This window comes from Canis lupus, chromosome 36, assembly GCF_048164855.1.
Source record: "Canis lupus baileyi chromosome 36, mCanLup2.hap1, whole genome shotgun sequence".
NCBI classification, from domain to species: Eukaryota; Metazoa; Chordata; class Mammalia; order Carnivora; family Canidae; genus Canis; species Canis lupus.
The window spans coordinates 19,575,506-19,598,879 of NC_132873.1; the positions used below are offsets into that span (position 1 = coordinate 19,575,506).

General features: G+C 41.2%; 1 protein-coding gene across 6 annotated transcripts in view; it reads right to left on the reverse strand.

The window, feature by feature from the left end:
- Positions 1-19,801: 19,801 nt before the first annotated feature.
- Positions 19,802-23,374, reverse strand: part of NOP58 (NOP58 ribonucleoprotein) — a 31,779-nt gene continuing 28,206 nt past the window's right edge. For 5 of the 6 annotated variants that reach the window (XM_072813289.1, XM_072813291.1, XM_072813295.1 and 2 more), the window contains 3 exons: positions 23,148-23,281; positions 20,454-20,623; positions 19,802-20,085 (listed from right to left, as the gene is read on the reverse strand). In XM_072813289.1, the coding sequence (XP_072669390.1) occupies positions 20,035-20,085; positions 20,454-20,623; positions 23,148-23,281 (355 nt within the window). In that variant the 3' untranslated portion in view covers positions 19,802-20,034. Of the gene's footprint in view, positions 20,086-20,453; positions 20,624-21,896; positions 22,077-23,147; positions 23,282-23,374 lie in introns of those variants that run through there. The other variant, XM_072813290.1, reaches the window with a different exon arrangement.

The following is a 23,374-nucleotide window of genomic DNA, read 5'->3' on the forward strand; positions in this document are numbered from 1 at the left end:
GTCTAGCTGGCTCAGTTGGTGGCACATGTTACTCTTGATCTCCAGGTCAGGAGTTTGAGCCCCACATTGGGTGTAGAACTTACTTTTTAAAAAACTTTAAAAATAAGAACTACCAGAGAAAATATTGCAGCCCATAAGAACCAAAGACACTAATGATTAAATATAATATGGTATCCTGAATGGAATCTGGAAAGGAAAAAGGACAGTAGGAAAAAAAAACAAAAACTAGTGAAATCCAAATAAAGTGTGGAGTTCAGTTAATAGTAATTGGCCAATGTTGGTTCCTTAGTCATGACAAATGTACCATATAATTAATATAAGATGTTAATAGGAGAAACTGGATGAGGGGTCTATGGGTATTGCGTAATATCTCTGCAACCTTTCTATAAATCTAAAATTATTCTAAAGTTAAAACTTTAAAAAAAAATAAAGTTAAAACTTTTATTTAAAAAATTCTTGGGGATCCCTGGGTGGCTCAGTGGTTTAGCACCTGCCTTCGGCCCAGGGTATGATCCTGGGGTCCCGAGATCGAGTCCCGTGTCGGGCTTCCTGCATGGAGCCTGCTTCTCCCTCTGCCTCTCGCTCTCTCTCTCCCTGTGTCTCTCATGAATGAATAAATAAAATTTAGAAAAATATATTAAAAAAATTCTGAAAGGGGTACCTTGTTGGCTCAGTCAGTTAAGTGTTTGCCTTGGGCTCAGGTCATGATCCCAGGTCTTAGGATCCAGTCCCGCATCAGGCTCTCCGCTCAGCAGGGAGTCTGTTTCTCCCTCTTCTGCTCCCTTTGATTATGTTCTCTCTGTAATATAAATAAAATAATTTAAAATAATTATTTAAAAAATAAAAACAAATAAAATAAAAAATTCTTACACAAAATGGGAGATAAGGTAATTCTTGATGGGAGCCATGGGTTGTAAAATACACTTTTATTTTATTTTTTGTAAAATATACTTTTAAATAAGTTATTTCCCCTTGAAAGTGGCCCCACCCAGAGACAGAGGCCATTAGGGTGAGGATAAGGTGCCCTTAATTTTATAAACTGTGTTTTAGGGCCAAACATATTAGCATTTTGTCTAGGAACTCCAGACTCAGCATTTATGAGGAAATGTTTAGAATGTTCATATGAGCAACATAAGGATCTGCCTGTCCTTGCCTGCGGCTTTATTCATCTGTCCCTGTTTTCTGGTAGAAGCTGTGGCTTTGACATCTGAAGGAACATTTTCCCCACGGTTTCTCATGCCTGGGGCCTCTGAGAACCAAGGGGGTGAACCTTCAAGCAAGCTCTGAATTTGGGGAGGGCCAGCAGGGAAGTGATTATGCAGACAGAGCTTTCCACATTTTCCATCCTGTCCTCCGCTTGGCAGCACAAGTACAAAGTTCTGAGGATAAAAGGCTTCCATTAATACCAAACCAATGGAAGTCAAAGAGATTTCTTGACTATGGTTAGGTCATAACCACAATTTCTTTTTCTCTCTTTGTTACTTTTTTAAAAGCATGTTTATGAATCAAAGTCAGGGTTTTGACTCCCTTGGGCTACTTTCCAGCTTCTATACTCTAGGAGTGCAACAAAGGGTCAAATGCAGTTTTAAAGGTTTCCAAGGATGAGTAGAAGCAAATGCCTTAATCCCTGGCAGCTCCTTTTCCAGCTTCTAAAGGAGGGAAGGCAACAGGGAAACAATGGGACTGCCTGTTCCTCCTATGCAACATCATTGTTCTGTACATCATAGACATCTACTCTCTTCATTCATCATTCACCGAGCTGCCCCCCATGCCCGGAGGGATTCACACCCACTTTTACACCCCACCTCATCATCAACACTGCTCCACTTCCTTCACTAATGTGCTCTCTGGCAACAATCTTCTTCCTCATTTGTTAATTTATTCATTCAAAAGCTATTTCTTGAGCACATCCTTTTCTACTGAATTAGGTGCAGGAGGCGGGATGATGCTCAAGACAAACCGATCCTGCTCTCGGGGGATTGATGGTCCACAGGGGGAGGCAGACAGAACTGAGTTACTGAAAAGTCTGAGGTAGATGGATAGAGAAAAGTTAGAAAGATTGGTTGGGAAAGACTTCTTCGATGAAGTAATCCATGCACTACAATCTGGATGAGGAATCAGCACGGTGAGTTGGAGGAAGAGCATTTCAGACAGAGAAGCCCAAGCCCTAAGGCCCTGAGGCCAGAATAGCTTTGAAGTGCTCCAGGATCCATGTGGTGAGAAGCTGTGATCAAAGAACAGAATGAAAGGAGACAGGACCGCAGAGATAGGCAGGCTCCACATCCGGGGATCACGGAGGTCCTAATGAGTTTTCATTTCCACATCATGAAAAGGCAGTAGAGTTAGTCACAAGCAGGAGATTTACAGGAGAGTTCACTTTTCTTCGCTGGGGGTGACTTATCCCATATGCCCTTTACACAAATTCACCAGTTTGTTTTTTTTAAGAGTTATTTATTCATGAGAGACACAGAGAGACAGAGACAGAGACAGAGGCAGAGACACAGGCAGAGGGAGAAACAGGTTCCACGCAGGGAGCCCAACGTGGGACTCGATCCTGGGACCCCAGGACCGCGCCCTGGGCCTAAGGCAGGTGCCAAACCACTGAGCCACTCAGGGATCCCCTCACCAGTTGTTTATAGTTTACCCTTACTTGTTTTCTCTCTCATCTTGTAAAATCTCTTCCATCTCGCAGGTTTAGAGGAGATGAAGAAACTTTTTTGGCACATGGGGAATTTGAGTTGTCGGTGAGACATCCAAATGACCCAACTGAAAATATAAAACTTATAAATATGTACGGTCATAGAAAACATTCTGGGAGGACACACATCAAATTTTTTAATAGTTATTATCTCTAAGTGGCAGGATTATGAGTGATTTAAATTCTATAAGATTTTACTTATGTATTTGAGAGAGAGAGAGTAAGAGACAGAGCACCAGTGGAGGGGGAGGGGCAGAGGGAGAAGCAGGCTTCCCGCTGAGCAGGGAGCCCAATGCCTGGCTCCATCCCAGGACCCTGGGATCAGGACCTGAACCAAAGGCAGCCGCTTAACTGACTGAGCCACCCGAGCACCCCGATTTTAATTCTTTAGTGTATAATTTTTTAAAGATTTATTTATTTTTTAAAGTAATCTCTACCCTCAATGTGGGGCTCAAACTTACAACCCCAAGATCAAGAATCACATACTCCAGGGCACTTGGGTGGCTCAGTCAGTTCAGCATTGGATTCTTGCTTTTGGTTCAGGTCATGATCTCAGGGTTGTTAGATCAAGCCCAGCATGGGGCTCCATGCTCAGCATAGAGTCTGCTGGAGATTCTCTCCTCACCCTCTGCCCCTACTCACCCCTCTCACTTGAGCACTCTGTCTCTTCATCTTTTTTTTTTTTTTTTAAGATTTATTTATCTATGTATTCATGAGAGACACACAGAGAAAGGCAGAGACACAGGCAGAAGGAGAAGCAGGCTCCATGCAGGGAGCCCGATGCGGGACTTGATCCTGGACCCCCAGGATCACACCCTGAGCTGAACACAGATGCTCAACTGCTGAGCCACTCAGGCATCCTTCTGTCTCTTTCTCTGTCAAATAAATAAATAAATAAATAAATAAATAAATAAATAAATAAAATCTTTAAAAAAAATTTAAAAAGAATGCCATGTTCCACCAACTGAGCCTGCCAGGTGCCTCAGCATATATTTTTCTGTGGTGAGCATGTGTTATTTTTGTATAAAGAAAGTATGGCATCTGGCCAGTTCAGTCAGTGCAACTCTTGACATCTGGGTCATGAGTTTGAACCCCAATGTTAGAGGTAGTGTTCATTTTATTTATTTATTTGTGTGTGTGTGTTCATTTTTTTTTTTTTTAAAGGAGCCATGGGGATCCCTGGGTGGTTCAGCGGTTTAGCGCTGCCTTTGGCCCAGGGCCTAATCCTGGAGACCCGGGATCCAGTCTCACATCAGGCTCCCTGCATGGAGCCTGCTTCTCCCTCTGCCGATGTCTCTGCTTCTCTCTCTCTCTCTCTGTCTCTGTCTCTCATGAATAAATAAATAAAATCTTGAAAGAAAAAAAAAAGGAGCCATAGCGATGATCTTGAGGCACCTACCCTAAATTGCTTGGTCTCACCCACTTCCCACTTCATTTCTTGTCTATTCAAGATTTTCCTGGATTCTGACCTCAGGACTTTTTTGTCTACACAGGACCAGACTCCAAGCAGTCTTCTTGGCCTTGCCACTTGTTTCTTTCTCCTAGCACAATTTGGGCTCTCCCCTAGCCACAGTGCTGCTGGATGCCCTGAGTAATAGAGTAAAGATGCAGGCGTACACAGCAAAGTGCTCTTCCTTGTGATGTTTTATTTCTGTTTCTGGAATTTTGTAGGACTTTGATAACTTGGAGAGAAAAATCACAAGTACAACCTAAAGAATTGGCAAACTATGACAAACTTATGTGGTTGATGAAAAACAAGGCTTATTTATGGTTGAATTGTTCATTGGGGCACCTGGCTGGCTCAGTTGGTTGATTTCAGCTCAGGTTATGATCTTGGGGTAGTGAGATAGAGACATGCAACCCTGCTTGAGATACTCTCTCTCCCTCTCCCTCTGCCCTCCTCTTTAAAAAACTAGTTAACTAACTAAGTAAGATTGAATTGTTGATTATTTCTTAAAAGGCCCTCAAAGTGAGCTAGATAAACAATTGTCTATCTTCACTGGGGCAAGACCAAAAGAAAATGAACTGACATTGCAAAAAAGGGGCTTCTGGTTAAATCAGTGACTTTTTGCTTTGGAAACTTTTCCATAGATAAGACAGAACCGGAGAAGGCATAAACTTCCAGGTATAAAATAATTAAGTCACAGAGATGTAAAGTACAACCTAGGGAATATAGTCAGTAATACTGTAACAACTTTGTTGGACAGATGGTAAACTACACTTACTGTGGTGATCAATTCATAATGTATATAAATGTCAGATCACTATGTTTTATACCTGAAACAAATATAATATTCTATATCAACTATATTTCAATTTTAAGAAAGCAAAAAAAAAACACCCAAACCTGGGAGCCTCATATATAAAATAAGAAAAAAGGGGGATAGCTCCAATAATGAAAGCCTTGAATGGGGATTACCTAGCTCAACCAGTTCTTTCTGCCCTCAGAGGGCTTGCCAAAGCAGGGTGAAAACCAGTGGTTTAGATCAAGGGTCAATAAACTATAGCCAGCTGCTTGTTTTTATACAGACCATGAGCTAAAAAAATTTTTTTTTCATTTGTAAATGGCTTGGGGGGAAAAATAATTATTTTATGTGACATGTGAAAATTAAATGAAATTCAAATTTCGGTGTCCACAGTTATTTTCTTAATTGTAGTTGACTTATAATATTACACTAGTTTCATGTGCGTGTCTGTAAAGTTTAGTTGGAACACATGTTCATCGCTTAGGTATTGCCTAGGGCTGGTTTTGCACTACTATGGCAGGAGCTAAGTAGTTGCAATAGAAAGCCTACGGTCTGTGAAGCCTCAAATATGTACTGGTCCTTTGCAGAAAAAGTTTGCCAAACTCTTGTAGATGAAAGGCAATGTCTTATAATATTGTTTTTAACAGTGATGTAATGAATGGAATCTTAGGATTTCTCCTTGTAAGGTATTAAAATTCTGCAGGCTGTGGTTTAGAAGAGGTCCTGTCCGTATGGAGGAGAAATGACTGGTCTCAATCTCCAGGATCCGTGAAAGTCCGTGCCTTCCAGCCCTGGGAGACTGTGGTTTTACCCTTGGGCTCCAGCCAGTCGCCTTCAGATGGCTAAAGGGAAAGAAGGCAATTACCTGGCATTATGCCAAAAAATCTGCCCCCACTTCCCCCCTCCTCCAGCATTGGAGCCTGAAATTCCTGGCAGTTAAAAAAAGGATTTCCTTCAGAAGAACACAATTGCCGTAATACTCTGGCCAGCCAGTCCCTAGATTTCACAGGCTGGGAAAACATTTGTGATTTGGGAAGAATTGTTGAGAGATGCAGGAAGGCGCCCACGGAAGACTGTGAGAAAGAGAAAAGCACATCTAGAATAAGTAGAAAATGAAGAGCAAAATCTTCATATCTATTTGTGCTCTTCTAAATTATTATAGATAATTTAAGATTAAATCAGACCATTTGCATTAACTTATATTTAAACCCTTTGGTCCTTACTCTAGCATTTCACAAACATGTTTCTCAAGTATATTAAACAGGTAGAGGGGCACGTGGGTGGCTCAGTGGTTGAGTGTCTGCCTTCGGCTCTGGTGGTGCTCCCAGGATCCTGGGATTGAGCCCCACATAAGGCTCCCTGCAGGGAGCCTGCTTCTCCCTCTGCCTGGGTCTCTGCCTCTACCTGTGTCTCTCATGAATAAGTAAAATATTAAAAAAAAAAAAAACAATAGCAGGTTGAGGCTGGAATTATATTTCTGTCATCTTAACTCTTCTGTGGTTCCACCTCTACAAAATGGGGATGAGACCTTCAAAACCTTTGAAATTGAAGGCTGATTTTTCAGCCTTAAGTATAAAGACTAGTAATTGGGGATTAAGTAAGGGCAAGTGTGGGGAAATGATCAAACTCAAATAATTTGTTCCTTTATACTTCCCACTTCCCACTTTGTTTTTTACTGGAAAAGGCTTGGTGATTATACTGGTAAAACCACAAAACTAACTGAAAACATATATCCCTCTCATGATCTCTGCAGTGAGAGAAACCAAACCAATAAACAATAAAACAAGTACCCAGTGTCATAGCTTTAGATAAAACATACATCACGATAGTTTTTGACTAAAGGTTCATTTACTTTATATTTTTATTTATTTATTTTTTAAGTTTATTTATTTATTTTTTTTTTGGATTATCTACACTCAGTGTTGGGCTCAAACTTATGACCTGGAGATCAAGAATTGCATACTCTGGGGCACCTGGGTGACTCAGTGGTTGAGCGTCTGCCTTTGGCTCAGGGCATGATCCCAGGGTCCTAGGATTGAGTCCTGCATCGGGCTTCCTGCATGGAGCCTGCTTCTCCCTCTGCCTGCGTCTTTGCCTTTCTCTTTGTGTGTTTCTTATGAATAAGTAAATAAAATCTTAAAAAAAAAATAAATTCTATGGGTGCCTCGGTGTCTTAGTTGGTTTTAGCTCTTGGTAACTCGGGGTTTCAGCTCAGGTCATGATCTCAGAGTTGTGAGATCGAACCCTGAGTTGAGCTTCATGCTCACATGCTTAATGTGGAGTCTGCTTGAGATTCCCTTTCCCTCTCCTTCCCCCTCTGCTCCTCCCCCCACTCATGTGCTCTCTCTCTTTCAACTAAATAAGTAGATAGATAGAAAAATAAGTAAAATTTTTAAAAAGTCAAGTCTTGGGTTATCCGGGTGGCTCAGTGGTTTAGCTCCACCTTCAGCCCAGGGCCTGATCCTGGAGACCTGGGATCCAGTCCCACGTTGGGCTCCCTGCATGGAGCCTGCTTCTCCCTCTGCCTGTGTCTGTGTCTCTCATGAATAAATAAATAAAATCTTTTTTAAAAAGTAAATTTTACACCCAACATGGGGCTCAAACTTAGAACTTGCAATCAAGAGTTTCATGCTCTACCAACTGAACAAGCCTGACACTCCTACAGTTTTTTTAGATCATAAAATCAGGGACCCCTGGGTAGCTGAGTGGTTGGGCACATGCTTTGGCTCAGAGCATACTCCTGGGGTCCTGGAATCGAGTTCCCACATTGGAATCCCCAGAGGGAGCCTGCTTCTCCCTCTGCCTCTACTTCTCTCTATGTCTCTCATGAATGAATAAATAAAATCTTTTCTTTAAAAAGTCAAAAAAAAGGTCATAAAGTCAAATATTATCAATTTCATATGGTTTAAGCTAATATAATGCCCCAAACATAGTAATTTTATTTTTTTCCTCTATAACATTCAAAATGGATGCTCCTGATCAATGCATAGCTGGCCTCCAAGTCAAGTTTCTTTTACTTTGTAGCTTTTCTATCTCAATACCTGGCTTCCAATGGTACCACTTGTCTGCATGGAGCCAGTGGCAGGGCTAGAGCATTGGGTGCAGTGGGGGAGTTTTATAGAGCAGGCCTTCAAGTGATGTACATCACTACTGCTACCATCCCACTGGTCAGGATTCAGTTGCATGGCCACATCTAACTGCAAATATGGCTGAGGGATTATCTAGCCGTGTGCCCAGAACTAAGAGAAAATGGGTCCAGTGAACGACTAAGTGGCTTCTGCTGAAATTTCCCTAATCCCTCCTACTGATTTCTCCTCTGGAATACTTAACTGTTGGATCTTCCTATTTTTTTTAATAGTTTTTTTTTTAAAGAGATCTTATTTATTTATTCACGATAGACATAGAGAGAGAGAGGCAGAGACACAGGCAGAGGGAGAAGCAGGCTCCCTGCAGGGCGCCTGATGTGGGACTTGATCCCGGGACTCCAGGATCACGCCCTGGGCCGAAGGCAGGTGCTAAACCGCTGAGCCACCCAGGGATCTCCGGATCTTCCTATTTTTAAGTAGAATCTTTTTTTTTTTTTTTTAAGATTGTATTTATTTACACGAGAGAGAGAGAGGGAATGAGAGCATGAAAGAGTACAGCTGGGGGAGAGGAAGGAGCAGACTCCCCGCCGGGAAGGGAGTGGGACACGGGGCTCAATCCCAGGGCCCCGGGATCATGACCTGAGCTGGAGGCAGACAAGCCACCCAGGTGCCCCTAAGTAGAGCTGATTTTGAGCAATAATACATTTGTTCAGTTTATAAGAAAATTTTGCATAAATTACCTGAGCTTCCAAGAACCCTGTAAGATAGAGAATTATTATTTACATTCTATAGATAAAGAAACTGCAGCTCAGAGAGGACACAGGTTGATTAGCCCAAGGACATGAACTAGTAAGTGGGGAAACCAGCTCATAATAGCAAGCACACTTTTACAGTGCTTTTTCGCTCATGCAGCACTTTCATGTATATCATTTTCTCTGACCACTAGTGCAAGGATCTTCCCATTCTGACAGTTGGCTTGTGGCCTCTCCATCATGCCCAGCTGGCTATTAGCATGTTGCTGGCCCAGCAGATTATAGGTTATAAATAGATGCATTTGTTGTCTGACCAATTCTCTTCCTGGAGTCAGGCACATCCACCTCTGCTAGAAACCAAGGCCTTTCTCTGCTTCTTGGCTCAGGTTAGGAAAGCAGTTTCACTAAGAGCTCACCTGAAGGATTCCCTACACTTCTACAGCACAGCACAGCCTCTAGATACCAAACTACCAAAGCTTGAAAGATGTTGGGAAGTGGTTTGAGGGCGGGGACGTGAATACAGTGGGATGCAGCTGTGCTTACACCTCCATAACCTGCCAAGGAGTAGGCCTCCACTGCTGTGGTTTCTGTTTCCTACTGTCTTCAGTGGATAGCATTTGGGGCTAGGAGAGGAAGGGGGAGAGAGTTCTCTTCCATAAACTCAAATTCCACTCTGCAGCTTTTGCCTTCTATCATCTCTTTCTCATTTTCTTTTTTTTTTTAAATATTACTTATTTATTAATTTGAGAAACAAAGAGATTGAGAGCACATGCAGGGGGGGAAGAGTAGAGGGGGAGGAAGAAGCAGATTCCCTGGGACACCTAACCCACTGAGCCACCCAGGTGCCCTATTTGTCATTTTCTATCATTGTTTGTTGATTTCCTGCATCCCCCATTTCTCAAGCAAGAAAGGACTTTTTTTTTCCCCCTTAAGATGTTATTTATTTATTCATGAAAGACACAGAGAGAGAGACAGAGACAGAGACACAGGCAGAGGGAGAAGCAGGCTCCCTGCAGGGAGCCTATGTGGGACTCGATCCCAGGACCCCAGGATCAGGCTCTGGGCCGAAGGCAGGCCCTCAACTGCTGAGCCCCAGGCTCCCCAGGAAAGGACTTAAGTGATAGCATGACCCTCACCGGGAGGCTCTGAGGTTTGTGGTTCTTGGCGCCCTCCGATGGCAGCAGCAGCTGCATCTCCTGCTCCCTTGAGCTCTGGCCACTGAACAAGTATCTGGCCCACAGAGGGCGTCTCCCAATGCGTGTTGACCAAGAAAGCTGTAAAGATCTAACTTAGAAGTTTTCAGTGATAACATAGAATTAAAGCAAAATAAATAGCATACTATTGCTTTTAAGGAATAAGATTCCGGGTGCCTGGGTGGCTCAGTCAATTGAGCATCTGCCTTCCACTGGGGTAGTGGGCTCAGGGCCTGGGAGGGAGCCAGGCATTGGGCTCCCAGTGGGGAGGCTGCTTCTCCCTCTCCCTCTGCCCCTCACCCCTGCACGTGCTCACTCTCTCTCTCAAATAAATAAATAAAATCTAAAAAAATAAAATAAAATAAGATTTTTAATTGAGCATTTCCAAGAATACAGAAAAAAGAAATAATGATGAACATCTATATACCCACAGATATTTCAACTAGATTTGGATACCTTCAGGCTATTAAGAAAGTGTTCCAACAGAGAGTAGCTTGCACTTTTCAGAAGCAGAGAGCACTAAGATCGGAGGCATCCCTAATGACTCGAATGACATTGACTCAATTCCCTAAGCGATCTGTGTATCTATTTCCTCCTGTGTAAACTGAGCATAATAATAGTATTTATTAGAAAGGGTTGCTAGAGTAAAAGTCAACAGTAACTGACACACTGTTAAGTGCTCAATAAATGTTAATTATCAGGGCACCTGGGTGGCTCAGTTGGTTTTGGCTTAGGTTGTGATCTTGAGGTTGTGGTGTCAAGCCCCAAGTTGGGCTCTGCATTCAATGTGGAGCCGGCTTGTCCCTCTCCCTCTGCTCTGCCCACATCCTCACCCGGAGTACATGTTTGCTCTTTCTCTAGAATAAGTACAATCTTAAAAAAAAAAAAAAAAGCGTTAATCATCATTTTAAGCTTACTACTTTATACTTGCTGACAAATGATAAAAGACCATAATCAAGAACCACAGCAGCACTGCTGGGATGTACTTACAATTATACAGATCTTTGCATAAACCTGGGGGGGAAGGTAGGCAGTCACCTTCTAGTCACAGGACAATTTTCTGGCACCTAGTGGTATCGTGTGTTGAAGAAGGGATTTATTTTCTATCCACACAAATTCCCACTTTGGGTTAATAGCACAAGGCTGGGTGGGAGTATATAATCCTTAAAGGTGATTTCAGTTATGTACTGATAAGCTGGAGTCCTCCTGTACATCTTGACCATATAATTTTAAGAGGTAGAAAAGGAAAACTATCCAGTTTAAAACCACTTAATTCAAGTTAATATTTTAAAAAAGTTAATTGTGCAAAATTATGTTAGTAAGGGGTTAAGAGTAGGTGCTAATAAAGACAGTTATGAGACACTGCCTGAAAAGGGAGGTTTCTCTTAACACTATTGGTTGGGATATAAATTACTATTTAAAAAAAAATCAGGGGGATCCCTGGGTGGCTCAGCGGTTTGGCGCCTGCCTTTGGCCCAGGGCGCCATCCTGGAGTCCCGGGATCGAGTCCCACGTCGGGCTCCTGGCACCGAGCCTGCCTCTCTCTCTCTATAAATAAATAAATAAATAAATAAATAAATAAATAAATAAATAAATAAATCTTAAAAAAATAAAAAAAATAATTTAAAAAATCATATTTGTTTTAAGTAGGTTCCATGCCCACTGTGGGACTTGAACTCATGACCCTGAGAACAAGAGTCACATGCTCTACTACTGACTGAGCCAGGTAGCCCCGCAAGCTGGTATTATTTTATACTTGTATCCCTTGGACACAGTAAATCTACATCTAGAAATTTATCCTAAAGAAACACAAGCATAAAGACAAATGTGTAAGATATTCATTGCAGCTTTGTAATAAAATGGCAACAAAAAAGCAACCTACCAGAAACAAAATTTAGAAGTACTCCAAAGGAAAATACTAAATAGTAGACATTTGGACATGATAAAATGATGATGCTAGTATGAAAACTGATTTCCCACATTCTTTAAGCCTATAGTCCACCAAATTAAGCCTGAGAAATGCTCAGCCACTTGCACATCTGGGGCTAGTCCATACACTTCTCATTGAGGTTTCTTTCAAAGACGCTTTTGTGTGCTTTCTCTTCTGTGTGTGCTGCTTTAAATCTGGGGGTTTATTCTCACAAACTTAACAAAACAAATGACTAAGTTTTTTCAGTTTTATATTAAATATGTACAGAACACCTGCAGAATCAGCAATTCCATTCAAAAGCAAAGTCTTATGACAGGAAATAAGGCTGATCATTGTACTTCTAGTACACATCCAAAGCTTGCCTCATTCATGTGGGAAAAGCATTGAACACATTAAGTGCCAAGCCCCAGGGTCTCCTCAAAATTAACTAGTGAAACAGCACAGCTGCTGCCTGGCGATGGTATAGCAGTGATGCTCATTTTAATAAGAGGCACAGGCCTGACATCTCGACCATCAAAGTAGGTACTCAGTTTGCAATATAAGGGGCCCTCCTAGCCCAGTGTTCAAGGTGTGAGCATCATCGTCAGCTTGTCAAAGTGCATATTCTTGATTCCTATATCCTAGATCTGCCAAATCAGAAATGCACCTTTTTTTTTTTTTTAAGATTTTATTTAATTATTCATGAGAGACAGAGACACAAGCAGGCTCCTCACAGGGAGCCCGACATAGGACTTGATCCCGGGGCTCCAGGATCACTCCCTGGGCCGAAGGTGGCACTAAACTGCTGAGCCACCCGGGCTGCACAGAAATGCACCTTTTAAAAAGTTCTCCAGGTGTCTACAATTCCTACACGTTTTGAGAACCACTTCTCTAACTACTTCTAATTTCTCCTTAAAGCGAAACCCAGTACAAGTATAAAATACTCCAGAAGAATCACATTTTACATTTGCTATAAGAAATGATTTACTATAAGAAGGCCTCTCCTTCTCCCCCTGCTTGTGCTCTCTCTCAAATAAATTAAAAAAAAAAAAAGGAACTGATTTTAAAGATTTACTTATTTTAAAAATTTACTTATTTTAGAGAGAGTGCATGAGTGAGTGGGGGAGGGGAGGAGGGAAAGAGAATATTAGGCAGACTCCCTGCTAAGTGTGGAGCCCAATGGGGTGGGGGGGGGGAGGGGGGGAGGCTCCATCTCATGACCCTGAGGTCACCACCAGAGCTGAAACCAAGAGCTGAACACTTAACCTAGTGAGCCAACTAGGTGCCCCAGAAATGGTTTTATTTTTATTTATTCATTTTTTAAAAAGATTTTATTTATTTATGATAGACAGAGAGAGAGAGAGGCAGAGAGGCAGAGACACAGGCAGAGGGAGAAGCAGGCTCCATGCTGGGAGCCCGACATGGGACTTGATCCCAGGACTCCAGGATCACGCCCTGGGCCAAAGGCAGGCATTAAACCGCTGAGCCACCCAGGGATCCCCCCAGAAATGGTTTTAAATAAAACTTTATTGGGGTGAATGGGTGGCTCAATTGGTTAAGTGTCCAACTCTTGATTTTGGCTTAGGTGGTGATCTGGAAGTTGTGGAATGCAGCCCCACATCGATCGGATTCTGGGCTCATGCTTTCTCCTTCTCCCTCTGCCCCCCACCCCACTCGTGCACTAAGAAAGAAAGAAAGAAAGAAAGAAAGAAAGAAAGAAAGAAAGAAAGAAAGAAAGAAAGAAAGAAAGAAAGAAAGAAAGAAAGAAAGAAAGAAAGAAAGAAAGAAAGAAAGAAAGAAAGAAAGAAAGAAAGAAAGAAAGAAAGAAAGAGAGAGAAAGAAAGAAAGAAAGAAAAAGAAAAAGAAAGAGAAAGAAAGAAAGAAAGAGAAAGAAAAAGAAAGAAAGAGAGAAAGAGAAAAAGAAAGAGAGAAAGAGAAAAAGAAAGAAAGAAAAGAAAGAAAGAAAGAAAGAAAGAAAGAAAGAAAGAAAGAAAGAAAGAAAGTCCTTTACAAATTAAAAATAAAAATTTATTAAAAAATAATTTAGAGGGGCACCTGGGTGGAGCAGTTGGTTAAATTTCCGACTCTTAGTTTCGGCTCAGGTTGTGCTCTCAGGGTTATGAGATCGAGCCCCCTGTCAGGTTCTGTGCCAGCAAGAGTCTGCTTGGGACTCTTTCTCCCTCTACCTCTGCCTGTCCAGCCCCACACCACCCAAATAAATACATGTGGAAAAAATCACTTTAAAAATTTATAAAGTTAAAAAAAAATTTATAAAGTTGTATTTGAAAGATTCAACAAACGTTGACTTTTGAAAGCATTCAAGGTTACAGGTAATGGCCATAGGATATAACAGAAAACTGAGCTCAAAGTCCCAAAACGTGGGTTTATCACTTAGGTCCTTAGATTTAATGGTTTTCTTATTGTATTCATAAAGAAAGATCACAAAGGAACAGACATTTCTCTAAAGAAGCCATCCAGATGGTCAACAGACACACGCGAAGCTCTTCATTACTTATCATCAGAGAAACACGAATCAAAACTACAATGAGATATCACCTCACACAGGTCAGAATGACTAAAACCAAAACCACAAGAAACAAATGCTGGTGAGGATGTGGAGAAAAAAGAACTCTCTTGCACTGTTGGTGGGAATGCAAACTGGTGCAGCCACTGTCAAACTCTGAAATTTTTTCAAAAAGTTAAAAATACAACTATCCTATGATCCAGTAGTTGCACTACTGGGTATTTACCCAAAGAATACAAAAACACTAATCCAAAGGGATACATGAATACCTATGTTCACAGCAGCATTATTTACAATAGCCAAGTTCCAGGATCCCTGGGTGGCGCAGCGGTTTGGCGCCTGCCTTTGGCCCAGGGCGCGATCCTGGAGACCCGGGATTGAATCCCACGTCGGGCTCCCTGCGTGGAGCCTGCTTCTCCCTCTGCCTGTGTCTCTGCCTCTCTCTCTCTCTGTGTGACTATCATGAATAAATAAATAAAATCTTTAAAAAAAAAAAAAAAAAACAATAGCCAAGTTCCAGAAGCAACTAAGTGTCTCATTGATTGATGAATGGGTGAAAATGTGGTATATACACATAATGGAATATTATTCAGGCATAAAATAGAATGGAACAAGCACCGGTGGGGCCCCGAGCTGGGGGGAGGGGAGGCGGGCTGGCACCACCCAGAATTTTCCTGCTGTCCACAGGGCCTGTGCCCCTCCTCCCTGTCCAGACCCTCCCCACCATAAGCACTCCTGGGGCCAGTTCCCAGACCTGCCAGCCTGGCCCACAAGCACCTGTCCCCTCGCTTTCCTGGGACCTACTTGGGCAGGCATCCTCGGCATCCCAGGCCTGGGGTTTTTTGGGTCACCCTCACTCCTCAGCAGTTGACTAGAGGAGCACAGGGCTCCATTATCCTACCCCCACCCCGCCCACCCCACTTTTGGGGGATGTGGAAGGCCTCTGCTCTCTACTCACCTGCCTGCCCACCCTCTCAGCTGGGGACTGTGGCACTCATGAATGTGGCATTCATGAGTACTTGACCTGGGGAGCAGCTTATCTGAGCCTTAATAGATAAAATACCATAAAAAATATAAAGAGAGCTCTCGCTCTTAAATAAAATCTTTAAAAAAATGTAATCTTACCAAATGCAACATGGATGGAACTAGAGTAAAATGCTAAGTGAAATAAGTCAAAGAAAGACAAATACTGTAGAATTTCATTCATATGTGGAATTTAAAAAAGCAAAATAAGCAACGGGGAAAACAAGAGAAATCAAGGAACAGATTCTTTTTTAAAAGGTTTGAGAGCGAGCAAGCAAGAGCACACTCAAGCAGGGGGAGCAGCAGAGAGGGGAGGGAGAAGCAGACTCCCAGCTGAGCAGGGAAATCAATGCGGGGCTGGATCTCAGGATCCTGGGATCATGAACTGAGCTTCCATGCATCCTCAAATTTTTTTTTTTAAGATTTTATTTATTTACTCAAGAGAGACACAGAGAGGGAGAGAGAGGCAGAGACACAGGCAGGAGAAGCAGGCTCCATGCAGGGAGCCTGATGCAGGACTCGATCCCAGGACCCCAGGATCACCCCCTGGGCTGAAAGCAGGCGCACAACCACTGAGCCACCCGGGCTGCCCTCAGATTCTTAATTATAGAGAATTGAGGGCTAAAAGAGGGAAAGTGGGTTGGGGTATGGATTAAATAGGTGATGAGGACTGACTGGGTAGTGTGTGGAATTACTGAATTACTATGTTGTACACCTGAAACTAATAACACCATATGCTAGCTGGAATTAAAAACTAAAAAGAAATTTAAAAAATTAAAAAAGTCATGATGAGGAAAAGAAAAATCAGAAGTGTTAAGGCTCAACTTCACAACCCCAACACCAAGAGTCACATAGCTCCAATGTCTGAGCCAGCCAGGTGCCCCAGTGGTCTTAAGTTTACTTTCCCCTGAATTTAACATAAAACCTAGTTAATTCATCGATAGGTCATTCACTCATCACTAAACAAACATGAAGGCCCTACTATACTGCAGGAACTCTGACAGGTAAGAACACACAGGGAAGCTCTTAGGACTGGGAAATGGAAAAATATTCAAGAATGGCTTAAAAAAAAAAAACCCTTTAAACATTTTCTCACTTGTCAGAGCAACCCACTTTTAGATATACAAGTTTGAGAATTTAAGTAATTTGCCTGAGTTCTTTATCACCTACTAGATACCCTAAGAGTGACCTCAACCAAGAATCATCTAAGAGCTTCCTAAAAATGAAATATTGGGACACCTGGGTGACTCAGTGGTTAAGTGCCTGCCTTTGGCTCAGGGCATGACCCCAGGTCTGGGGATCAAGTCCCCCATCGGGCTCCCTGCCAGGAGCCTGCTTCTCCCTCTTGGTCTCTGCCTCTCTCATGGATAAATTTTTTAAAAAATCTTATTAAAAAAGAAAAGAATCTTAGACTCTATCCTAGATCTACTGACTCATCTGCAGTTTATCAGGATTGCCAGGTGACTCTTACGTATGTTAAAATTTTAGTTACTCGGCCCTACTGCCCGTTATTCTAAGGGGTACAGGTGGGATGGGCCTGAAACAAGTTTTAAAAGATGCCCTTGGAGGCACCTGAGTAACCAGTTGGTTGGATGGCCAACTTTTGGTTTCAGTTCAGGTCATGATCTCAGGGTCTTGGGGTAAGGTTCTGCCCTCCGCAGAAATCTGCTTCAGGGTCCTCTCCCTCTGCCCGTCCTCCAGCACTTTCTAAATAAACCTTAAAAAAAAAAAAAAAAAAAAGATGGCCTTAAAGCAACAAAGCAATGAAGAGAACTGCAGAAGAGTGATTGAAGTTGGAGTTCTAGAGAGTATAGCTCATCCCAGGCCATGATAAGCACACTGAGGTCCCACAACGTAGTAGAGATATAGTTTATTTTTATTTACTTATTTTTAAAAGTAGGCTCCATGCCCCAGTTTGGAGCCCAACACAGGGCTTGAACTCGACTCTGAGATCAGGACCTGAGCTGAAACCAACTGACGTTTAACCAACTGCACCATCCAGGTGCTCCTAAATAAGTAAATCTTTTTAAAAAACACAAAAAAATTGGGACGCTTGATGGGCTCAGCCACCCAGGTTCCCTGATACAGAAGTGGTAAAAAAGTATAAATTTACATTTTTGAAGGGAAGGATGTGGAGTACAGTGGAGAATCACGGTTTTTTGAGAACCAGTAAGTTTTAATTTTTTTGAAGAATTTATTCATGAGAGAGAGAGAGAGAGAGAGAGAGAAGTAGAGGGAGAAGCAGGCTCCACTCAAGGAGCCCGACATGGGACTCGATCCTGGGACTCCAGGATCATGCCCTGGGCTGAAGGCAGGCACCCAACAGCTGAGCCACCCAGGGATCTCCAAGTTTTAATTTTTTAAGTAATTTCTACACCCAATGTGATGCTTGACCTCACAACACCTCAAGAGCCTCACGCTCTACCGAGCTAGCCAGGCACCCAGATAATCAGTATTTAAGTATTTTATGTGGCCTACTCGCAGAAATTTTTCAAGTTTGCTAATCAGAATGAGCTTTTATAAAATTCACCTGCACTTCCCATTTCAGACTAAGATCCTAAGGCTCTTCAAAGGAATAAGTACTTCATTTTAGCACAAAGAGGAACCAGAATCTACCTTCTATTTAGTGTTTTAATGTTAAGAGTTTGGGCAGCCCCGGTGGCGCAGCGGTTTAGCGCCACCTGCAGCCCAGGGCGTGATCTGGAGACCCTGGATCCAGTCCCATGTCAGGCTCTCTGCATGGAGCCTGCTTCTTCCTCTGCCTGTGTCTCTGCCTCTCTCTCTCTCTCTGCATCTCTATGAATAAATAAATAAAAATCTTTAAAAAATAAAATAAAAATAAAGTTAAGAGAACTGGCAACTCAGGGAGATGGGGGAACTGGGGTGGGCATTTATGAGGGCACTTGAAGCAAAGAGCACTGGGTGTTGGATGCAACTCTGAATTCTACCTCTGAAACTAATAACACAATATATGTTAATTAAACTTAAATAAAAAAAACCTATTAATAGCTCTGTGATGCAACTAGATTTTCCCCAGGCCTGTAGACCATTCAAAGACTAGAAGTTTATTAATTAGCATTTCAAAGTCTATCTTACTTCAAACAGAAAACTTTGGACTATATAATATAGCCCTTGGCACAGACCTATGGGCAACTTTCATCAAAAGCTGTTAAAATCCCAAGTAAATAATATGTCTGAGGTACTAATGAATAATATAAAATGATAACGTTCTTCTGGGAGCAAGATAACCAGCTTTATTATAGAACTGTGTCTAGGGACGGCTAATGTACTTCATGTAGCATTTACTTCAAATATCTAAATTTGAAATGTACTTACACCTCTGAAAATTTATGTCATCTTTTTTCTACAAGCCACTGTTAGTGGAGAAGTAACGTTGACTATCAACTCTAATTCACAAGTGAGGAACAAGAGGGGCTGTGGACTTGCTGTTAGTTACCTGAAAAGCAGAGGAAACTCAAAGCTATAATCATTTTATCTTATTAAAGATTTTATTCATTAGAGAGCGAGCACATGCACGTGAACAGAGGGGGTAGGGGCAGAGGGCGAGGCACACTCTCCTAAGCGGGTAGCTGGACAGAGCTCAATCCCAGAACACCAGTATCATGACCTGAGCCAAAATCAGAGGCTTAACTGCCTGAGCCACCCAGGCACCCCAAAGCTATAATCATTTTAGCTCCTCCACTTGTTTGTTGAATGCATTTATTGAGCTGGGCTTTAGCATCATGCCCAAGGCATAGAGATGCAAGTCCTAACGATACCATGAAACCTGTGGTTGTCATGATTATATGTACACATACGGCTGTCAATCAGGCTGTTTTTCACACATTAATACTATATTTTAGCAACAGATTTCTTTGGTGTTCTATGTCCTGGTTATACCCATGGACATTTTATTTTTGGTCATCTTGTTTTCCTGTTATTCCCCCATTCTTTACTAGATAATCATTTTGTTATCCTTTTAAAAATGTTAGTTCAGAAAAAAAGTCTACATCTATGTTACTAATTATTTTGTTGCTCTATTCAGAACTGTAAAGTAAAATAGGGACAAAAGTTTTGCTCACCTAATTTAAAAGTTTTGAACACAAAACACAGCTTTATTTAAATAAATACAGAAGCAGAAAAATAGGAGAAAAGGAGAAAAAAGGGACAGTCTAAAAAGGAAAAAGAAACATTAGTAAGGTTCTTAAATTGGTCCATCTAATCACAGCCTTCAGAAAGGCTAAGTTTCAAATTAATAATTCACAACTCTCACTTTTCAGCTAGAATTATTAAAGCAATAATCATCAAATAATAAAACATAGAAAGGGCCATGGATTGTCTACCTAAAGTATAGAGATCACAGAACTGCCTTAAAATACAAAGAAAATATTTTTATTTGTGTAACAAAGACTCTAAGAAATGATGACACAATCAAGTTTAACAGAACTGATGTCAAGACACGAATAGGTCTGAAAAGGTATAAATGATTAATAACTTTGTTTCATCCAACTTTCCCTCAAATTAGGGGACATCTCTGATACATTCTGACTGAATCCTAAGTATGATGTATTCAGATGATTCATTCCAAGACGGTTCCCTTCAATTAGTCCTCAGTATCTCTCTTTTTTTTCTTTTTCTTCTTTTTCTCTGGACTCTGAAAATAACAAACCAGAATGCTTTTTAAAGAGCTGTAAATGTATGGGTTAGTAATAATAACTTTTCCTATAAAAAGCAAAGTTGATCTATATCCTTTGAAAATAAATTTGGGTTAAAGATTAAAACCTAAAACTGTAAGTATCACCTCTATGAAAATCTGTAGCAAATATTCTCTCTCTTCCTCAAAGTAAACCGAGTTTATAGTAAGATTCTAGGTTTGGGAATGGCCTTTTTAATAATATTTTTATTTTTACTGTTCCATCAATGAAAACCATCTTAACTGCCCGCTCATTTCTAATACGTAGAGTATAATAAAATACAGAGACCCCGCCCATGCCAACAAAGTACTGATAATTAAAAACATACCGCAATTGCTGTGCTGGTACAAGGTTCTTCCTCAGAAAGTGGTTCTTCCTTAATGTGTTTCTTTTTGTCCTTCTTTTTCTTCTTCTTCACAGACGTCTCCTGTTCTTCTACCACTAGTACTCCTTCTTCTTCTTCCTCTTCTTCTTCTGTTGCTGCTGGGGCTTCTTCAACTAAATGGGGTTAATTATACAGACACAACAATTAACACTGTGTCAGACCTCACTTTCCTGACCTCTTGCATATCAGTTTTTTCCCATCATTCTGGCTATCCAATAGGGAGCCTGCTTCTCCCTCTGCCTGTGTCTGCCTCTCTCTCTGTCTCTCATAAATAAATGAATAAATAAAATCTTTAAAAAAAATAAAGATTTTATTTATTTATTCATGATAATACACAGAGAGGAGAGAGAGAGAGAGAGAGAGGCACAGGGAGAAGCAGGCTCCATGCAGGGAGCCCGACGTGGGACTCGATCCCAGATCTCCAGGATCAGGCCCTGGGCCGAAGGCAGCGCTAAACTGCTGAGCCACCTGGGCTGCCGTAAGTAAAATCTTTAAAAAAAGAAGAAGAAGACTCAGTAATAGGTGCATCTCATTAGAAACTCATTCACCAAAAATTTATTTAGCACTTACTAAATAAATGCCAGGTCATATCCTAGCCAACCGGATACAACAGGACATAAAAAGAAATTCCTGTCCTTATGTATCTTTTTTATTAGTAGAGGGGGAAAAACAATAAAACTACACAATATCTTACACAGTAATCAATGCTAAGAATAAAAACAAAGCAGGAAGAGGAACACTAAGAACAGTAATGCGTATGGCTACTTCAGAGAGGATAGTCTGACAACACCTGGAAGAGGCAAAGGAGTGAATGATGCACCTATCCTGAGGAAAAACATTCCAGCCAGAGAGAAGAGTAAATGCTAAGGCTATTCTGGGAGAGAAGCAGAGTTGGAGAGTAACAAGAAATAATGAAGCCAGTGTGGCTGGCGGAGAGTGAGCAAGGAGTAAAAGTAGATCAGTGTTAACAGGAGGTAGCACTGTGGCTGCTACATTAAAAAAAAAAGCAGTGGTGGGTAAGAAGAATGGTTACATTCTGGAAATATTTTCAATGTAGAATTGAATTGAATTTGTTGCTAGACTAGAACTGGCTGGCTAAGTTGGTATGAGCATATGACTCTTGATCTTGGAATTTTAAGTTGGAGCCCCACATTGACTGTAGAGATTTCTTAAAAATGAAATCTTTTTTTTTTTTTAAGATCACTTGTTGCCAGAATACATTTGGGTTGTAAGAAAAAGTTAAATGCCACAGCAACCAGAACTGCCATTTATAAGACAGAAAAATTTGTGGAGAAACAAACAGACTGAGAGTGACAAAAACAGAGGAATATTAGTTTGAAAAGCTTACTGTAAAAAAACAAAAAACAAAAAACAAAAAAAGCTTACTGTATATACAAGTGGAGATACGAATCTGGAGTTGGTTGTTTCAAATGCTATTAATTGGCTTAGGGATCACCTTACTATTCAATAAGTAAATAGAAACACAGGACTTAAATAACTTGTTTATCTTTCTTTCAGCCAGGTCAGGAATCCACATTTGCTGATAGTATACTTTTGACCACAAAGCTATTTAGAAACAAACAAAAAATTTTTTAAGCAAACCAAATATTACTTTAATGCCTGCTTTTCCTGCTAGACTAGCCGGCAGGCATTCAATACAGGTACTACTGGCAAATGGGGTTACTTGCTTACCAACTTTCCAAGATAGCCCAGTCCACCAGATAGCACCTATTAAATATTATTACTATAATGATAGGGTACTCAATGTTATTACTCTAGTCTATTCTATACAATAGAAACGACTAATTTAGAAAGCATGAACTTTTTTTCTTGTATCTTAAGCTGATTCTCAAAATAATTCCTATGGTAGGAAGTAAAATTTGGTACGCTCAGCTTAATATGTGATTCCATATATTCAAAGAAATGCTTCTCTGAGATGCTTGGGTGGTTTTGTCAGTTAAACATTTGCCTACAGCTCAGGTCATGATCTCGGAGTCCTGGGATCAAGCCCCAGGTTGGGCTCCTGGCTAAGTGGGAGTAGTCTACTTTTCCCTCTCCCACTCCCCAATTATGCTCTCTCTCTCATTCTCTGAAATAAAACCTTTAAAAACAAACACACACCATTACCTTTCTTTTATTTATTTATTCATGAGAGACACGGAGAGTGAGGCAGAGACACAGGTAGAGGGAGAAGCTGGCTGCCCACAGGGAGTCCAATGCAAGACTCAGTCCCAGGTCCCGGGATCACGCCCTGAGCCAAAGGCAGATGCTTAACCACTGAGCCACCCAGGTGTCCCACACCATTAACTTTCAAATATGGGTAGCTTCATAATAAAGTTTAATGGCATGTATTTCCCCAAGACTTATGAAGTCTGTCTTTCTTAAAGAATAAGAATATAAACAACATTTTAAAACTTCAAGGGCAGCCCCGGTGGCTCAGGGGTTTAGCGCCTGCCTTCCGCCCAGGGTGTAATCCTAGAGTCCCAGGATCGAGTCCCACGTCAGGCTCCCTGCATGGCACCTGCTTCTCCCTCTGCCTGTGTCTCTGTCTCTCTCTGTGTGTCTCTCATGAATTAAATAAATAAAATCTTAAAAAAAATAAAAAAAAATAAAAAAAAAATAAAACTTCAAACTGACCTTTAATTTTAATCTTGGCTTTTTTGGCCTTCTTTTCAATAATTTCATCTTCTTTATCCACCTGTTCGATCTTGCGTTTTTTAGAACAGGTTGGCAGTGTGGAGTCACCAGAAGGATCATAAGTCTTCACTTCACTGAAAGAATCAAAGAACTATAAAAAATCTCTACAACACTTATAACTGAAATAATTCTAAAGAAGTTTAAAGGAAATGCCATTAGATAATACT